Source organism: Oncorhynchus nerka, linkage group LG16 (assembly GCF_034236695.1).
Source record: "Oncorhynchus nerka isolate Pitt River linkage group LG16, Oner_Uvic_2.0, whole genome shotgun sequence".
In the NCBI taxonomy this organism is placed as follows: Eukaryota; Metazoa; Chordata; class Actinopteri; order Salmoniformes; family Salmonidae; genus Oncorhynchus; species Oncorhynchus nerka.
The window spans coordinates 22,140,611-22,159,976 of NC_088411.1; the positions used below are offsets into that span (position 1 = coordinate 22,140,611).

General features: G+C 43.2%; 2 protein-coding genes across 6 annotated transcripts in view; one reads left to right on the top strand and one right to left on the bottom strand.

Moving 5' to 3' along the window:
• Positions 1-11,852, bottom strand: LOC115144242 (monocarboxylate transporter 7-like). Of its 2 annotated transcripts, none has more exons than XM_029685129.2 (6): positions 11,725-11,852; positions 4,236-4,490; positions 3,708-3,851; positions 3,476-3,604; positions 2,235-3,245; positions 1-2,041 (listed from the first exon to the last, which is right to left on the bottom strand). In XM_029685129.2, the coding sequence occupies exons 2-6, from the start codon at positions 4,471-4,473 to the stop codon at positions 1,746-1,748; spliced, it is 1,818 nt and encodes a 605-aa protein (XP_029540989.2). In that variant the 5' UTR covers positions 4,474-4,490; positions 11,725-11,852; the 3' UTR covers positions 1-1,745. The 2 variants fall into 2 exon arrangements, with proteins under 2 accessions (XP_029540989.2, XP_064858582.1); XM_065002510.1 differs by lacking the exon at positions 11,725-11,852 and adding an exon at positions 6,756-6,907.
• Positions 4,791-19,366, top strand: part of LOC115144244 (arylsulfatase G) — an 18,219-nt gene continuing 3,643 nt past the window's right edge. For 2 of the 4 annotated variants that reach the window (XM_029685133.2, XM_029685135.2), the window contains exons 1-5: positions 4,791-4,874; positions 12,343-12,585; positions 12,878-13,065; positions 13,194-13,241; positions 13,382-13,499. In XM_029685133.2, the coding sequence (XP_029540993.2) occupies positions 12,356-12,585; positions 12,878-13,065; positions 13,194-13,241; positions 13,382-13,499 (584 nt within the window). In that variant the 5' untranslated portion in view covers positions 4,791-4,874; positions 12,343-12,355. Of the gene's footprint in view, positions 4,875-10,918; positions 11,532-12,016; positions 12,586-12,877; positions 13,066-13,193; positions 13,242-13,381; positions 13,500-19,366 lie in introns of those variants that run through there. The other 2 variants (XM_065002511.1, XM_029685134.2) reach the window with 2 other exon arrangements.

Below are 19,366 nucleotides of genomic sequence, written 5' to 3' on the forward strand. Positions count from 1 at the left end.
ACGATTTCAAATGTTTTATTGAGTTACAGTTCATATAAGGAAATCAGTCAATTGAAATAAATGAATTAGGCCCTATTCTATGGATTTCACATGACTGGGAATACCGATATGCATCTGTTGGTCACAGATACCTTTAGAAAAATGGGGTGCTTGGATCAGAAAAGCAGTCATTATCTGGTGTGACCACCATTTGTCTCATGCAGCGTGACAGATCTCCTTCGCATAGAATTGATCAGGCTGTTGATTGTGGCCTGTGGAATGTTGTCCCACTCCTCTTCAATGGCTGTGCAAAGTTATATTTGATATTGTCTAGAACTGGAACACGCTGTCGTACACGTCAATCCAGAGCATCCCAAACCTGTTCAATGGGTGACATGTCTGGTGAGTATGCAGGCCATGGAAGAACTGGGACATTTTCAGCTTCCAGGAATTGTACACAGATCCTTGCGACATGGGGCTGTGCATTATCATGCTGAAACATGAGGTGATGATGGCAGATTAATTGCACGACAATGGGCCTCAGGATCTCGTCACGGTATCTCTGTGCATTCAAATTGCAATCAATAAAATGCAATTGTGTTTGTTTTCTGTAGCTTGTGCCTGCCCATACCATAACCCCACCACAACCATGGGGCACTCTGTTTACAACGTTGACATCAGAAAACTGCTCGCCCACACAACGCCATAAACATGGTCTGCGGTTGTGAGGCCGGTTGGACGTACTGCCAAATTCTCTAAAACAATGTTGGAGGTGGCTTATGGTGGAGAAATAACATGACAGTCTCTGGCAACCACTCTGGTGGACATTCCTGCAGGCAGCATGCCAACTGCACGCTCCCTCAACTTGAGACATCTGTGGCGTTGTGGGACAAAACGGCACATTTTAGAGTGGCCTTTTATTGTCCCCAGGGTGCACCTGTGTAATGATCATCATGTTTAATCAGCTTCTTGTTATGCCACACCTGTCAGGTGGATGGATTATCTTGGCAAAGGAGAAATTCTCACTAATAGGAATGTAAACATTTGTGCACAACATTTTAGAGAAATAAGCTTTTTGTGCGTATGGACAATTTAGGAGATCTTTTATTTCAGCTCATGAAACATGGGCTTTACACTTTACATGTTGCGTTTATATTTTTGTTCAGCGTATGTTCACTCAACCTAAAATTAAAAGTTGAGTGAGCATACATTCTCAAGTTGAGAATGTATGTTTGTTCAGCATTACTCCCAAATGAGATACAATTGTAAGTTGAATCAACTTTCATGTTATTTTGGGGAGGAAACTCAAAATCCTATTGCAGCTAGTTGCCTTACAATTGACCTTTTGAAATCAAGTGTGAGCGTAATAAGGTTTCCCAGCTGACTTCATAAATCTAATAACTGGCCTCTACATATTGTTTGTATATCCTCTCTAACAGTACCATGAGCTAAAACACAGTGTTTTGATATTCAGGGAAGCAATAATAACATTGTTGTCTCAGTTTACAAGGTTAGTAGTGCTAATTTCACCCCTTACATCCAGGATGTGCAGTATGCCCTTTCCTTTGTTCAGTGTGAGTGACTGGAGATATGAAACCTCTCCAGACTCCCGAAACCAGATCTGAAATCACAGGATAGAGATTCCTTATCCGTCCATGGCATTCTTTATTCACATATTTGTCTGATTTGTCTCAATCAGCACTAGCTTAGCCAAGACTTCAGTTCAGACTCTTATGGGGTTTCCTTCTGAGCTGTGTGATGTCTTTTCAAGTAGAGATTGTCATCAGTTGGCCTTTTTCAGTAATGATTTCCTGTTTCTGGTCCAAATCAAGGTCAACTTCTAGGAAGTCCTGAAGACTGTCTCTGTCCTGGGCCTCCTTCCCCTCTCGCTGAGGTACAGGGTTCCCTGGTTCTGGGCAATTTTGAGGCCCCCTCTTGCTGCAGCAGGGCAAGCCTCTCTTGGCTGGTCGTACCAGTCCCAGGAACACAGCTCCCAAACCCATACCCACCGCACAGGAGTAGAAAGCTGAGCCGTAGTTCTGAGTCAGGTCCACCAGAACACCTGAGAGAATAACAATTTTAAAAGTTAAACGAATTTGTAAAAAAGATGCACAAATTAATCAAGTTATTTCATTTGATGATAATGAAAATAAAACCAATGGTAAATCTATCATTAGTGAGAGAAAGAGAGAGAAAAAAAGACATGCCATGACAGAGAGCTGTGAATAAATATGAGACCAGAATTCATCTCTTACCTCCTAGAGGTGGTCCGGCCAGCCCAGCGAAGCTCTGTATAAACACATAGACTCCCGCGGCCGACGCCATCCTCTCTATTCCCACCACATCTTTCTCTGCCAGCATGGGTATATGCGTTGATGACACAGTGCCCATGAAAAAACCATAGAACCCACAACATATCGCCAGGCCCCAGAACTCCCACACCAGGGTAAAGGCCACCAGCACCAGGCACAGCAGGATTACACATCCTAGCAGCACCAAGGGCTTCCTGCCTCTAAACAGTTTCCTGCCTAGCACCCAACCAATGGAGAGGCGACCAAAGATCTCTGCAACCGCCATGGCGGAGAGCATGTAGGTTGCACGGTCACGCTCCACGCCACGGCTCACGCTCAGCTCAATGATGTAGAGCTGAGGGGCAAAGAAACCCAATGTGGCGAAGAGGCCGAAGAGAGCATAGCAAATGAAGCTGCCTTCTCTCAGCACGGAGAAGTCAAGGAGTTTGGGCTTTTGGGCGGATACTGTCCATGTCTGCTCCTCGTCCTTCTCCATCTCCTTCTTGCTTCCTAAGCACAGCTGTGAAGACGCCTCCTTCTCTCTTCTCTCTTTTCCCTCCTTTTCTCCCTTCTCCTCTTTCCCATTCAGAGGAATATCCATCCCTGCCTTGCTACCATCATCCAGGACCTGGTGATGGAGGGACTGGACCCCAGAGTCCTCAGACTCAGAGCTCAGGGAGTAACAATGAGTCAGCTTGTTCTCCTGAGAGTAGGAACTCTGCGGTGTGTAATAGCTATCCTTAGCATATGAAATGTCCTTAGTGTACAGTCTCTCCTTAGTGTAGGACTCCTCCTGTGTGTTCAGAGCCTTCAGCTCTTGGTCAGCCAGTCCACCTGTCTCTGTCTCAGTGGCTGATCCAGGTCTGATGAAGATTGGTCTTAGCAAAACTCCACAGATGATGATGATGCCCTGCAGAGCTCCGATAATCACCAGAGTGTAACGCCAGCCGATACAGTCCCTCAGAGCAGAGAATGCTGAGGAGCAGATGGGGGAGAACAAAGAGGAGAGTGTTTGAAATACAAGACTATAGTGGTCAGGGTTTGCAATCCAACCTCAAATTAAATGCGGGTTAATTTTAAAAGAAAAAGCAATTAAAAAAAGTGAGATTAAAGTAATGGGAAGGTTGGTAAACTGAAACATTGTATTTTTAAAAGAGAAACGTTGCTAGTAAGCATAGGCTTTTAGTCCCACTGTGACCTCTTACCTGGGGCGAGGGCGAACACAGAGAAGGACTCTCCCGTGGAGGCGACAGCTGTGACCAGGGAACGTCGCTGGGAGAAGTACTGAGACAGTAGGGTGACGGTGGGCAGGAAGGTCAGACAGTACCCCAGGCCTGTGGAGGGGAGAGGACAAACATGCACACCCACTGGTGACAACACTGGTGCCGCTGTGACAGTTATGATGGTCAATATCCTGTGTGTATTTGTTTGTCTTACCTGCAACGAGTCCGATGGTGATGTACATCTCGTTGATGGAGTTGGTGAAGCCACTGGCGATGGTTCCTATGGAGATGAGGAGTCCACCAATCATAACAACTGGCCGGAACCCAAATCGGTTGGTCAATATAGAAGCAAGAGGAGCTGTGAGGAGAGAGGGGATAGGTATCTCTTGTTAGCACTAAGATATGACACACTATAGAGCATCTGACCTTTTTCAGTTAATATCACCCTAAAAAAAATATTATGAGATCAAGCAGTCTGGCACAGTAACACAAGCCTTCACACTCAGCAGCTCTTCAGAACCAGAATTTCTTAAACTATGGGTCTGGACCCAAAGTGGGCCCTGGGCATGTGAGAGGTGGGTCACAAGTTATGAGAATACATCTATAATCATGCACTATGTCTTCTTAATTTGGAGAACCATTTGGCTCACGAGAGGACAGTCAATTTCTCATTTGGGTCTTGATCTGAAAAAGCTTAAGAACCCCTGCCTTAGACCCTCTCATCCCCCATCCCCAGTCTCACCAGCGAAGCTCATAGTGAAGACGCAGATGGAGATGATCCAAGAGACTCGGCTGTTGCTCTCCCCAAACTCCCCCATCAGGTCCTGGAGGAAGATACCCAAGCTCTTGATGACTCCGTAGGTGAACACTTCCACCAGGAAGAAGGAGACTGCCACCACCCAGCCCCAGCCACCATCTGGGGGAGCCGTGTAGACGTTAGGCCCCATGTAGCGCTTCACTCTGGACCCCCACACTGTCATAGTTGGAGCAGAAGATGCTGTAGGGAAGGGGGCAATAGAGAACTTTTAGAAAAGGTAACAAGTAAACAACGCTTGTAATTGGGAAGAAAATAAATACATAGTTAATAATGTCAATGTTATTGGTATGGTATAAGGTTAATATATTAACATTAACATTGTGTGTGTGTGTGTGTGTGTGTGTGTGTGTGTGTGTGTGTGTGTTTATATAAGGCTAGGATTAGCTGATTTATGAAGAGCAATTTTTTTTTTTGCAGTTTACATGTGACTTTCTGAGTCAGTCCCTCCCAACTGTAACGAACCCTCTGGTAACTGTGGGTATGTGTGAACGCGCATTGTTGGCGTGAACGTGCACGTTCTTCGAGTCTGCAATAACTCTGCAAGCAAGACGTCACTATAAATCGGTAATACAATCACTGTTACCTGTGGATTACATGGCAAAATTTCAATAAAACGTATCCTTTATCAATTTCATATGTTAGGTACATAGTTGCAGCTTGCAAACTATATTCGTTTTAGGTAATGTTATGATGAAAGTTGTTGCTGCTTACATCCGGAACAATGTAGCTTTTCAGGACACGTTGCTTGCTATATCAACGCAACTGTTACTTTGTATCAAGGATCCTAATCGGTCCTGCAGCGTAATTCGCACATCTTCAATTACGCAACAATAACCACAATTCACACACACATAAACCTGTTTCACTCACTGCCTTTTTATTGTCGTTCCACATATCCAGTTTGCCTTTTCTCAACGAATGAATGAGCAATGCCATCCCTTGATGTCATTGGTGAATAGCCTATGGCATTGGTAACTCATCCATTCCAACCGGCATTACCTATGCTGCACTTGTCTTCTCTGACTTGTCTGTCTTATAACCAAAAGTGTGTGTATAGATCTGTGGGTCGACCCACACCAATGTTTAATGTGCCAACATGTTATCTCATTCAGCCAGAGGTGGCCAAAGGAAAGACAACCAGCAAATAAAGTTAGGCCCTCTATAGACTTGACTTAGCCTAAAGTACAACAGCAATACTACTTTACTTGTCTTATCCCATGGCATCATGTTCTCTTACATTCTAGGGCCTTCTAGATATTTTGTATCTAACCGATTTGGCTATAAGCTGTAAGCTATAAGCTGCCCAAGTATTTTAATCAGTAATTAATGTTAGACCACAATTAAAATTATTATAACTAGGCTGCTACAGAGGTGATTATTGGGCCTCTTGAAAAACCTCTATTTATAGTAGGAAAATGGGGGAGGGTCATGCTTTTTCAATTTCAGTCAATGGGAGGGGTTAGTATTATTTAAATCTAGTCCAGGGGAAGGAAGGGTCATGTCATTAATTACATTTCAATATCTCGGAGTGTTTTATAATGAGTTGATTATTAGGCTACATATAGATGTGTGCCGGACGCTCAATATCATATTCTTTTTACATTTTAAAAAGTTCCACCTTTATTTAACCAGGTAGGCCAGTTGAGAACAAGTTCTCATTTACAACTGCGAACTGGCTATTTAGTGTGGTCTCAATCAAATGATCTATAGGCTATAGGCTAGGAAGTGCATGCTCGAAGATGCACAGAACAAAGTTGAATTATTAAGATAGCTGCTGGGATGGTGTAAATAAAACAAGGCTGCATTACACACATCAATGGATATTCAAACCCTGAGTGCTGCTTAACCAATAGCTGCACTGTGTAATGCTACGTGGCAGTTTACGAGGAGAGTCAAAGGTTTCTTCTAAAATAATTTTTGATTAGGTCTAGTCCAAAAAATGTGCACGGACTAGCCTATAGCCCAGGGATAATCAACTAGATTCAACTGCGGACCGATTTTTTTTCTTGAGAGGATGGTTGGGGCCAGAACATAATTATAAATCATTTGTAGACTGCAAATTGACTGCAAGAAGCCAACACATATATACAGTTGAAGTTGGAAGTTTACATACACTTAGGTTGGAGTCATTAAAACTCTTTTTTCAACCACTCCACAAATTTCTTGTAAACAAACTATAGTTTTGGCAAGTCAGTTAGGACATCTACTTTCTGCATGACACAAGTCATTTTTCCAACAATTGTTTACAGACAGATTATTTCACTTATAAATCACTGTATCACAATTCCTGTGGGTCAGAACTTTACAATCACTAAGTTGACCGTGCCTTTAAACAGCTTGGAAAATTCCAGAAAATGATGTCATGGCTTTAGAAGCTTCTGGTAGGCTAATTGACATAATTTGAGGCAATTGGAGGTGTACCTGTGGATGTATTTCAAGACCTACCTTCAAATTCAGTGCCTCTTTGCTTGACATCATGGGGAAATCAGCAAAGACCTCAGAAAAAAATGTTAGACCTCCACAAGTCTGGTTCATCCTTGGGAGCAATTTCGAAACGCCTGAAAGTAGCACGTTCATCTGTACAAACCATAGTACGCAAGTATAAACACCATGGGACCACGCAGCCGTCATACCGCTCAGGAAGGATATGCGTTCTGTATCCTAGAGATGAACATAATTCAATCCCAAAACAACAGGAAAGGACCATGTGAAGATGCTGGAGGAAACAGGTGCAAAAGTATCTATATCCGCAGTAAAACAAGTCCTATATCGGGAGGGTAGAAAGGCCGCTCAGCAAGGAAGAAGCCACTGCTCCAAAACCGCCATAAAAAATCCAGACTACGGTTTGCAACTGCACATGGGGACAAAGATCATACTTTTTGGAGAAATGTCCTCTGGTCTGATGAAACAAAAATAGAACTGTTTGGCCATAATGACCATGTTTAATGACCACGTTATGTTTGGAGGAAAAAGGGGGAGGCTTGCAAGCCGAAGAACACCATCCCAACCGTAAAGCACGGGGGTGGCAGCATCATGTTGTGGGGGAGCTTTGCTGCAGGAGGGACTGGTGCACTTCACAAAATAGATGAGGAAGGAAAATGATGTGGATATATTGAAGCAACATCTAAAAGTATATCAGTCAGGAAGTTAAAGCTTGGTCGCAAATGGGTCTTCCAAATGGACAATGACCCCAAGCATACTTCCAAAGTTGTGGCAAAATGGCTTAAGGACAGCAAAGTCAAGGTATTAGAGTGGCCATCACAAAGCCCTGACCTCAATCCTATAGAAAATTTGTGGGCAGAACTGAAAAAGCATGTGCGAACAAGGAGGCCTACAAACCTGACTCAGTTACACCAACTCTGTCAGGAGGAATGGGCCAAAATTCACCCAACTTATTGTGGAAAGCTTGTGGAAGGCTACCTGAGATATTTGACTCAAGTTAAACAATTTAGAGGCAATGCTACCCAATGCTAATTGAGTGTATGTAAACTTCTGACCCAGTGGGAATGTGATGAAAGAAATGACTGTTATTCTGACATTTTCACATTCTTAAAATAAAGTGGTGTTCCTAACTTACCTTAGACAGGGAATTTTTACTATGATTAAATGTCAGGAATTGTGAAAAACTGCGTTTTTAAATACATTGGAAATGTACAATTGTACACTGTCCGAATTGGACATGCTCTAATATACTGCAGAAATGCCCAATTGAATGGCTCGTTGAACTCAGGATGGCCGAGCGTTAAGAACTGACTGATATATAGAGGGTTGAATACAGTGTTTTTCACTAACTACAGGTTGTGAAATCAAAACCACTTTAAGGGTGAATTTAACCACTCGCGGTTGCTCCAGGAAGCTTTGAATCAACACAGGTAATCCTCATAGTGGCCTGATGGATTGTCATTGAAGACAGTTTGATTTGGCAATCGTAAACAACAGGTTGAATTTAGGGAAGGAGGCAATGTATTCCTATGGGGAGAGATGTCATTGCAAACTGTCAGAAGAAAACACCCTGTTTTCACTGTTAAGGGTTCATACTACATGGTCAATGTTAGGCTTGCGCAGATCGGGAGGACCTTAGGAACTTTCCTGTTGTTGAAATTTGTTTCTAGCCTCAACGGTTCTGCCGCTGTCACCCAAAAGGACCTCAAATTTAGGTCAGGCTTCATTTTGGGCCTACTTTCTGCAACGTCGCTGCAGTCAGACCGAGTGAGCTACGGTCAAGTGGGGCATCTCTTTGAACTCGGCATGGCCTAGAGACTATGGTGATGCCATTTGTTTTCCTTTTTGTGATGATTTAAGCCTCCCCATTTGATGGTAAAGTTCACATTTCCCCTTTAGGATATGAAGGGGACTATTCAATTCAATCTTTTAATGTTTATCTATAGAGGAACAGGTGACCCTGAATACGTCGCAAAAGTAAATTTGAAAATGGTCTGCATTGAAGAAAAGTTAGAGCATAACCTGTAAACACATGTTGTCCTTAGGTAGCAACTCGAATGTGTCAAACTACATGAACCAGCGAGCGCAGCTAGAATAACTCTGTGGCTTATCCATCCCAACCTCCCCCCGAAGAGCCCATCAAAAATGGTGTGTCTCTGTATGACCAGAAGGCCGCAATATGTCCAAAGCATGTTGAAATCACTACTAGTCAGGCTTCATTCTGGGCCTACTTTCTGCAACGTCGCTGCGGTCAGGCTGAGCGAGCTACGGGCAAGTGGCGCATCTCCTTGAACTTGGCACGGCCTAGAGACTACGGTGATGCACTTTTAGTGTTGATTTCAGTCTGTCCATTGGGTGATGGTTCATCACTGTTTAAACTTATTGGAAACAGACAAAAGTCAGCCATCAAGTCAGCATCCATCAGTCAATAAAATATCATTCTAACACCAAACTGATACATACTGACACCAAACCCAATTTGTCCAACTCGTTTAGAAGCCAACTATCACATATTTCAGAGCCGACTCAAAATTCACAGTGCCTTCTGTTAAAACCATTTAAAAAAATAATTTAACACGTAGTTACGTTCTAGCTGCGGTTCCAGTTCTGACAGAGCATAAATGCAATGGAAATTTAAAAAAAGGGGCGGATCCTTAAGAGGTTATTAATGAGGGATTTAACATCACCAAATGGACAGGCTGAAATCAACACCAATGAGCAGTGTGAACATGCTCTTCTGCAAGTTGACAGTGTCCATTGCCAATGTATAAGGACTTCCCATTACGAAATTACATGCTGAATCAACATCAATGAGAAATTCTTACTTCCTATGACTTCCTATGATCAAACATGTCAACTAAACCTTCTAGGTTGATTCAGGGCTTAACATAGTGATATATATAATTTGGTCAGTATATATGCCATTTGGACATTTCTTATGCCATTTGGACATGGTACACTGACTTTTTGGTTCGGAAGCCGACTTCCTATGATCATATATTGCAAATGGACAAAACATAGGCCTTATGGACAAACTCAATAAAATAAGACAAATTTGTGGCCGTACGGTTACTACATATGTATAATTGAACATAAAATATGTATAATTGGCAAATAAAGCTCTTTTTATGAGGTTTTAACATTCTGAAAAAAATTGAGATTTCACCCTTGGGACCTGACTTTGTAACCATTTCCCATATCAAAATCTATGGTGGAGTGCGCTCACCCCCTATGGGAATTTTGGTTTATCACACTTGGCATTTGCAATGTTCCCGGTTGCAGTATGGTTTTGATGAACTGCCGTCCATTTGAGTGGTATTTGTGAGTGTGGATATGGTTCTCCCAATGCCAATAAGTTACCATTCATTTTTTTCCATTTCATGGGGGTCTTACTAACAATGAGTGTTTTGTGTTGGAGCCTATTCCTTCCTATTTTAAGAAATAATAGGTAGGCCTTCATGTTTAGGCTATAGGCTGCTATATCCATAGATTTGTTGGTCAATTCCTCCACCCACCATAAAACTAAGACTCGAATTGAGGAGGTATGATGAGAGGATATGCCATAGGCATACCTTTTTATTACTGAAAATGGCAAAGGATTTTGAAGAATATCAAATGTATCCGATTATATAAAGTGATCTATAACAGCGTTTTGGTCTGCGATGCTTTATGTTAGAAACGAGATGTAAAATACCCAGGAAAGACGTGACTCCGATGCAAATGGGGATATCATTGTTTCGTTTCGTTGACCTTCAGAGGCTGACTTTGCTTGGGAAGTAATCTAATCCTTTCACTATCAATTGATTAAGCTATTAACTTTCTGTACAGTAGAAGATGTTTAAACCCAGACAGCTTTTAGGGAAACACTTGTGACCTTCTCTCGTTGGGTTAAGCCACGGAAGAAGAGTAGCCAGCAGTTAAAGCTTACACTTTTCTGTGTCAGTGGGTCTACTCTGTCTGGGTTAGAAATGTAGGCTTAACTTTTGAAAGTACAATGCTCAGATTCCTAATGACGTCTTGGATGTAATTATTTGCAAACGGACAGTTTCGTTGCAAACAAGACAGACTGATTTGGCATGGGAGAAATGTGATAAAATGAATACATAGGCCTATTTCTCTGTCCATTCTTAGGTTGTAATTTCGATAATTTGTGTGTTATAAAAAAAGATTCCTCTAATATGTCAAATTAATTAGAAAATGCATTTTTTTCTACATATGATGATAGATTAATGCAATGCTTTTACTATAAAGGAGATCTTTGCATCCCTACTCATGTCCACGGCGGTCTGCGTACCCACAACCTCCTGACCCGCAGTCCTGTGCACTATCAAAATTCCACATTGCCATGTAGGCTACTGGACAAAGAACAGTTTCTCATATCTGAGGCTCTGCCTGGTCTGTTCAAGAAGTGCGGGTAAACGCTGTCCACTTTTGTGTTAATTATTAATTTAGCTGTAGAGGAGGGTCTTCTTATTTTTTTTAAACTATATTTTGCTGAAGGGAGGACCATCCATTTTCTACATGTAAACCTTATTATAAATAACTTTCACTTTCTAACTGAAAAATCTCACTAATTTGGAACTGTCCGAATAATTATTATAATGAGAACAGAACTTTAGGCTCCTAACCTTATTCCTCACCTTTAGTGGACCGAATAACCACCGGTGAAAGCAAATACCCCGGGTGGGCCTCTGCCATATTGCTGCCACTTCTCCAATATTTTGAAGAATTAAGGAGAGGAGAGCTGAGGAGAAGAAAGCCCACGTCTTGAATTTAAAGGTAGCACGAGTTGGTGAAGGACAGCGTTGAACTACCCATTGTATAGGTCTCATGCTGTTGGCAACGTGGATTGTAGATAACTGTAGGTTTACTCTTTGCCAGCTCACTTGTTGCTCCTTTTCAATCAATACTTCTCAGTCAGATACAGAATATTTACTTCAAGATAGTAAAATTAGTATTGCATAAATCTTACCTGTTTTTCAGTTTTAGAGATAAAAGATCTGTCTCTATCCCAAATGTTTTTCACATTGTGCTGTGTGGTAATCCTGTGTGCTGTTCAGTTTATGACCGGTGAAACCAGTGACAACCTTACTGTGGCACTCACTTCTCTCTCTCTCTCTCTCTCTCTCTCTCTTCTCTCTCTTCTCTTCTCTCTCTCTCTCTCTCTCTCTCTCTCTTTCTCTCTCTCTCTCTCTCTCTCTCTCTCTCTCTCTCTCTCTCTCTCTCTCCTCTCTCTCTCTCCTCTCTCTCTCTCTCTCTCTCTCTCTCTCTCTCTCGCTCTCTCTCACATTCTCTCTCTCTCTTGCTCTCTCTCACATACTCTCTCACTCACACACACACACACTCATGAGGAAACACAGGGGTTAAGGGGATTGGGTTACAATCAGTCAGCTCGGTCCTATATCAGTCTACTGCAGCCCCCTGCACCTAATAACTGTCAGAGTGCTGTCTGTGTGCAGTTGACCATGATTGTTATAATTGTTATAATAATGAATAATACATTGTTCAACCCAAAGCTGCTATAAAAGTGTCTCTTGGGACCTTAGTTTTGATCAGTTCTTTGCCTTGTCTTACTCTGTCACTCTCCCAGGTCTTGAACCAGAATGGCAGGGAGTGTCTTCCTGCTCCTATTAGCTGGGACCCTGCTCTGTGGGCTACTGTTCCACACAGTGAGCCATAATGAAGCTGGGGACAGGACCCACACCAGGAGACCCAACTTCATCATCATTCTGGCAGATGATATTGGATGGGGAGACCTAGGTGCCAACCAGCAGGCGGGTCAGAGTACAAGCCAAACCCCTCATCTGGATCTGATGGCCCAGCAAGGAATGAGGTACAGCTCTTGTTAGCCTGTTCACTAACCAACTAGCCTAACTTAAAGTAGGCTTTTTCTCACAGGATAGAACTGTCATGGATAACTGCAACAGGAGGTGGAGGCTTTAGTTCCAGTCCTGGTGTCAAATACCTTTATTGAATCATGAGCTACACATTTCTTACTTATGTATTGTAACAAGTATTTGCACACCCTGTAACTGTCTAGTCTAGAGCCAGTGTTGGTCACCACCACTTTATTTGTTCAAAACACCATTTTGTCCTCCATAACCCCTTTCATCTGTATCCTCCAGGTTGACAGACTTCCACTCCCCAGCCTCCACCTGCTCCCCGTCCCGTGCTGCTCTCCTCACAGGCAGACACGGCCTGCGGAACGGGGTCACACACAACTTCGCTGTGGGGTCTGTGGGGGGGCTACCCCTCTCTGAGACCACCCTGGCCGAGATACTGCACCAGGGTGGATACTACACAGCCATGATTGGTGAGAGGCAAAGATACCTCTTCTATTTTATTCTATTCCATATTTGATTATGTTTTGTTCTATTCTATCCTGCTCTATTCTATTTTATTCTGTTCTAACCCGTTGTATTTTCTCTGTTGTAAGTGTAGGTAAATGGCATCTAGGGCACAATGGTCCGTACAGTCCCACCAACAGAGGTAAGAGGCATTGAGTTCTTGAGTTAAATGGTTGACATATTATATCTACTATATCTATCTGCACGAAGCCACAGTAGTGCAGGTGTTACAGTGAATGCGAGTTCTAAAACAATGAGTTTCTTATTGCTTTCTGTGGGCAGGTTTTGACTACTACCTGGGGATCCCATACAGTAATGATATGGGCTGTACAGACCTGCCTGGTTACGACCTGCCCTCCTGCCCTCCCTGTTACCCTGGACCACAGATACTACACAACAGGTGGGGGTCGTATGCTCATGGTTAACACAGGTACACAAACATACACAGGGGTCTTTGCTTGCTCTCATAGACAGATGAGTTTATACAGACTGAGCCAGATTCTAATTTGAGACCCAGAAATATTATTTTTCCTGCATGAATCATACATTTCCTTGCCAGAATTAGGGCTGTGGTGGCCACAAAATCGTGTCTTCCACACATAGCCTACAAGCCGCTGATGCAGACCTTTGGAGCATTTTAACAAGTCTAATAAATCCAAGTAATATAGCCTACACCTTCACAATAAAGCCATTATATTGTAGGCTATTAAGATGGCGCTGGAGAAGAAGGCAGACGTTTTACGTGCCCCCAACCGATTGTTTATTTTGTTCGTTTATTTGTGTTGTTTGTAACTTATTTTGTAACTTATTTTGTAGATAATGTTGCCGCTACCGGCTCTTATGACCAAAAATAACTTCCGGACATCAGGACTGCGATTACTCACCACGTACTGGCAGAATCCTTTTTTTCCTTTAATGAGTCTGACGAGGCCTACGCGAACGATATACTGCTTTCTCGGGAACAGGCCCAGATCCCAGTTATTTGCATGAAAAGGAGGCAGAGAAAAGGGGGCAGGAGAACTGGCTGGCCACTGGGAATTCATAGGCGATTGAATAAACCCCCACTTCCTTCCATTCTGCTAGCAAACGTGCAGTCTTTGGACAATAAAATAGATGACCTACACGGAAGATTAGACTACCAACAGGACATTCAAAACTGTAATATCTTATGTTTCACGGAGACGTGGCTGAACGATGACACTTTCAACATACTGGTTATACACTGCACCGGCAGGATAGAAAAGCGGTGTCTGGTAAGACATTTACATTTACATTTAAGTCATTTAGCAGACGCTCTTATCCAGAGCGACTTACAAATTGGTGCTTTCACCTTATGACATCCAGTGGAACAGCCACTTTACAATAGTGCATCTAGGTCTTTTAAGGGGGGAGGGGGGGAGAAGGATTACTTTATCCTATCCTAGGTATTCCTTAAAGAGGTGGGGTTTCAGGTGTCTCCGGAAGGTGGTGATTGACTCCGCTGTCCTGGCGTCGTGAGGGAGTTTGTTCCACCATTGGGGGGCCAGAGCAGCGAACAGTTTTGACTGGGCTGAGCGGGAACTGTACTTCCTCAGTGGTAGGGAGGCGAGCAGGCCAGAGGTGGATGAACGCAGTGCCCTTGTTTGGGTGTAGGGCCTGATCAGAGCCTGGAGGTACTGAGGTGCCGTTCCCCTCACAGCTCCGTAGGCAAGCACCATGGTCTTGTAGCGGATGCGAGCTTCAACTGGAAGCCAGTGGAGAGAGCGGAGGAGCGGGGTGACGTGAGAGAACTTGGGAAGGTTGAACACCAGACGGGCTGCGGCGTTCTGGATGAGTTGTAGGGGTTTAATGGCACAGGCAGGGAGCCCAGCCAACAGCGAGTTGCAGTAATCCAGACGGGAGATGACAAGTGCCTGGATTAGGACCTGCGCCGCTTCCTGTGTGAGGCAGGGTCGTACTCTGCGGATGTTGTAGAGCATGAACCTACAGGAACGGGCCAAGGGGCGGACTATGTTTTTGTAAATAACAGCCGGTGCACGATATCTAAGGCAGTCTCAAACTATTGCTCGCCTGAGGTAGAATATCTCATGATAAGGTGTAGACAACACTACCTATCTAGAGAGTTTTCATCTGTATTTTTCGTAGCTGTTTACTACATACCACCACAGTCAGAGGCTGGCACTAAGACTGCATTGAGCTGTATTCCGCCATAAGCAAACAAGAAAAAGCTCATCAGAGGCGGCGCTCCTAGTACCCAGGGACTTTAACTTCTCTAGGGTAGGGGGCAGCATTTGGAATTTTGGATGAAAACCGTGCCCAAATTAAACTGCCTTCTACTCAGGCCCAGAAGATATGATATGCATATAATTGGTAGATTTGGATAGAAAACACTCTAAAGTTTCCAAAACTGTTAAAATAGTGTGTGTGAGTATAACAGAATGGATTTGGCAGGTGAAAACCTGAGAAAAATCCATCCAGGAAGTAGGATTTTTTGTGTGTAGTTTTCTATTCAATGCCATTGCAGTATCCATTGACTTAGGACTCAAATTGCAGTTCCTATGCCTTCCACTATATGTCAACAGTCTTTAGAAATTGTTTCAGGCTTGTATTCTGAAAAATGAGGGAGTAAGAGCAGTCTGAATGAGTGGACCCTGCCGTGTCACAGAGCTTTTTCATGCGCACGAACGAGAGAGTGCCTTTCTTGTTTACCTTTTATATTGATTACTTTATTGTCCGGTTGAAATATTATTGATTATTTAGGCTAAAAACAACCTGAGGATTGAATATAAACATCGTTTGAAATGTTTCTACGAACTTTACGGATACTAGTTGGATTTTTTGTCTGTCTGTTATGACTGCGTTTGAGCCTGTGGATTACTGAAGAAAACGCTTGAACAAAACGGAGGTTTTTGAATTTAAAGAGACTTTATCGAACAAAATGAACATTTATTGAATAAATTAATGTCTTCTGAGTGCAACCATATGAAGATCATCAAAGGTAAGTGATTCATTTATCTCTATTTCTGACTTGTGTAACTCTTCTACTTGGCTGGTTACTGTTTGTAATGATTTGTCTGCTGGGCGATCTTCTCAAATAATCGTAAGGTATGCTTTCGCCGTAAAGCATTTAAAAATCTGACACAGTGGTTGGATTCACAAGAAGTGAATCTTTAAACCTATGTTTAAAAAAAATAGTTGTATCTTTTCTGAATTATTATAATATTTCTGAGAATTTCTGTATTTGAATTTGGCGTTCTGCAATCTCACTGGATGTTGGCCAGGTGGGAAGCGTCCCACATACCCTAGAGAGGTTAATACAGGGGAACTTAAATCCATTTTACCAAATTTCTATCAGCATGTTAAATGTGCAACCAGAGGAAAAAAACTCTGGGCCACCTTTACTCCACACACAGAGACGCATACAAAGCTCTCCCTCGCCCTCAATTTGGTAAATCTGACCATAATTCTATCCTCCTGATTCCTGCTTACAAGCTAAAATTAAAGCAGGGAGCACCAGTGACTAGATCAATAACAAAGTGGTCAGATGAAGCAGATGCTAAGCTACAGGACTGTTCTGCTAGCACAGACTGGAATATGTTCCGGGATTCCCCCGATGGCATTGAGGAGTACACCACATCAGTCATTGGCTTCATCAATAAGTGCATCGATATCTTTGTCCCCAAAGTGACCATACGTACATACCCCAACGAGAAGCCATGGATTACAGGCAACATCCCTACTTAGCTAAAGGCTAGAGCTGCCGCTTTCAAGGAGTGGGACTCTAACCCGGAAGCTTATAAGAAATCACGCTATGCCCTCCGACGAACCATCAAAAAGGCAAAGCGTCAATACAGGACTAAGATATAATCGTACTCTCGTACGACACTGGCTCTGACGCTCATCGGATGTGGCAGGGCTTGCAAACCATTACAAACTACAAAGGGAAGCACAGCCAAGAGCTGCCCAAACTATGCTCGCATTGGGGCAAATATCACTGAAACATGCATGAGAGCACCAGTTGTTCTGGATTACTGTGTGATCACGCTCTCTGCGGCTGATGTGAGTAAGACCTTTAAACAGGTCAACATTCACAAGGCCGCAGAGCCAGACGGATTACCAGGACGTGTACTGCGAGCATGCGCTGACCAACTGGTAAGTGTCTTCACTGACATTTTCAACCTCTCCCTGTCTGAGTCTGTAATACCTACATGTTTTAAGCAGACCACCATAGTGTCTGTACCCAAGAACACTAAGTAGGTAGGTAACAACACAACCGCCACGCTGATCCTCAACACAGGGGTCCCTCAGGGGTGCGTGCTCAGTCCTCTCCTGTTCACTCATGACTGCACAGCCAGGCACGACTCCAACACCATCCTTAAGTTTGCTGATGACACAACAGTGGTAGGCCTGACCACCGACAACGACGAGGCAGACTATAGGGAGGAGGTCAGAGACCTGGCCGTTGGGTGCCAGGACAACAACCTCTCCCTCAACGTGATCAAGACAAAGGAGATGATTGTGGACTACAGGAAAAAGAGGACTGAGCATGCCCCCATTCTCATCGACAGGGATGCAGTGGAGCAGGTTGAGAGCTTCAAATTCCTTGGTGTCCACATCACCAACAAACTAACATGGTCCAAACACACCAAGACAGTCATGAAGAGGGCTTGACAAAACCTTTTCCCCCTCAGGAGACTGAAAAGATTTGGCATGGGTCCTCAGATCCTCAAAAGGCTCTACAGCTCCACCATCGAGAGTATCCTGACTGGTTGCATCACTGCCTGGTATGGTAACTGCTCGGCCTCCGACCGCAAGGCACTACAGAGGGTAGTGCGAACAGCCAAGTACATCACTGTGGCCAAGCTTCCTGCCATCCAGGACCTCTATACCAGGCGGTGTCAGAGAAAGGCCCTAAACATTGTCAAAGACTCCAGCCACCCTTGTCATAGACTGTTCTCTCTGCTACCGCACGGCAAGTGGTACCGGAGTGCCAAGTCTATGTCCAAGAGGCTTCTAAACATTTTCTACCCCCAAGCCATAAGAGTCCTGAACACCTAATCAAATGGCTACCCAGACTCTTTGCATTGCCTCCCCCTCTTTTACACCGCTGCTACTCTCTGTTGTTATCATGTATGCATAGTCACTTTAATAACTCTACCTACATGTACATATTACCTCAACTAACTGGTGCCCCCGCACATTGACTCTGTACCGGTACCCCCCTTTATATAGTCTCGCCATTGTTATTTTACTGCTGCTCTTTAATTACTTTTATTTCTTATTCTTATCTCTATTTTTTTTAAACTGCATTGTTGGTTAAGGTCTTGTAAGTAAGCATTTCACTATAAGGTTGTATTTGGTGCATGTGACTAATACAATTTGATTTGATAATTTATTTTAGACAGGTCTAAGGCTCTATCACAACCGGCCGTGACTGGGAGTCCCATAGGGCAGCGCACAATTGGCCCAGCGTCGTCCGGGTTTGGCCGGTGTAGGCCATCATTGTAAATAAGAATTTGTTCTTAACTGACTTGCCTAGTTAAATAAAGGTTACATTTACAAAAAGAAAGATAAAAAAGAAACGTTATATGAAGAAAATAATTCCATGGCATTATTGTATACTATTTTATAGCATGAGGAATGAATACAATTGAACAAAGCTGAATAAAATAGGAAGGATATGTTCTTCAAACGATCTGAGCGAGTGAACACATGCGGCTATTCTGTGTTGAGCGGTTAACAAAGAAACAGCTACTCCTATACGCTTAATTTAGAGTTATTAATGTAACTTTAGTTGTGATACAAACATTGGGCCATATGTTTATACATTCTAAGGCTGAAGGATGTTTATACATTCTAAGGCTGCATTATGCGACTCTAGTGATGTTTGGAAAAAAGTAGCATGAAAGGCATGAGCTCTGCTTAGTTTTTTTGCGCAGGCTGTACACACTGCATCAGTCTCTCATTCACAATTTGACAAACATTTCATAATGCCTCGAATTTCCCGGCGGCATCCCCTTTGACTCTAATGCCCCCCCAAAAATCTATGCATTTTGTGGCCAGTGGTCATTGTGCCCTTGGGCTGAATATAATCATTTTAATTCCCTTCTCCCTATGTGCTGCTTGCTCCGAATCACCTCTCACTCACATGGCTCGTCACGTGATCGGGTCTTTCTCACAGGCTACAAGTGATGACAGACACATCGGGGACTCAACTGGAACAACTGTTCACATTTAATTTTTGTCAGCCAACAAGATGAGTAGGCCTAACGAAACAGCAAAAGCACT

Bases quoted from the DNA above. Each gene is read 5' to 3' on its own strand.
- LOC115144242 (XM_029685129.2), bottom strand. From the start codon at position 4,473: ATGACAGTGTGGGGGTCCAGAGTGAAGCGCTACATGGGGCCTAACGTC. The intron at 3,852-4,235 runs GTGAGACTGGGG...CTCTCCTCACAG, and splicing joins CTTCACTATGAGCTTCGCTG to CTCCTCTTGCTTCTATATTG. The intron at 3,246-3,475 runs GTAAGAGGTCAC...TCTGCTCCTCAG, and splicing joins TGTGTTCGCCCTCGCCCCAG to CATTCTCTGCTCTGAGGGAC.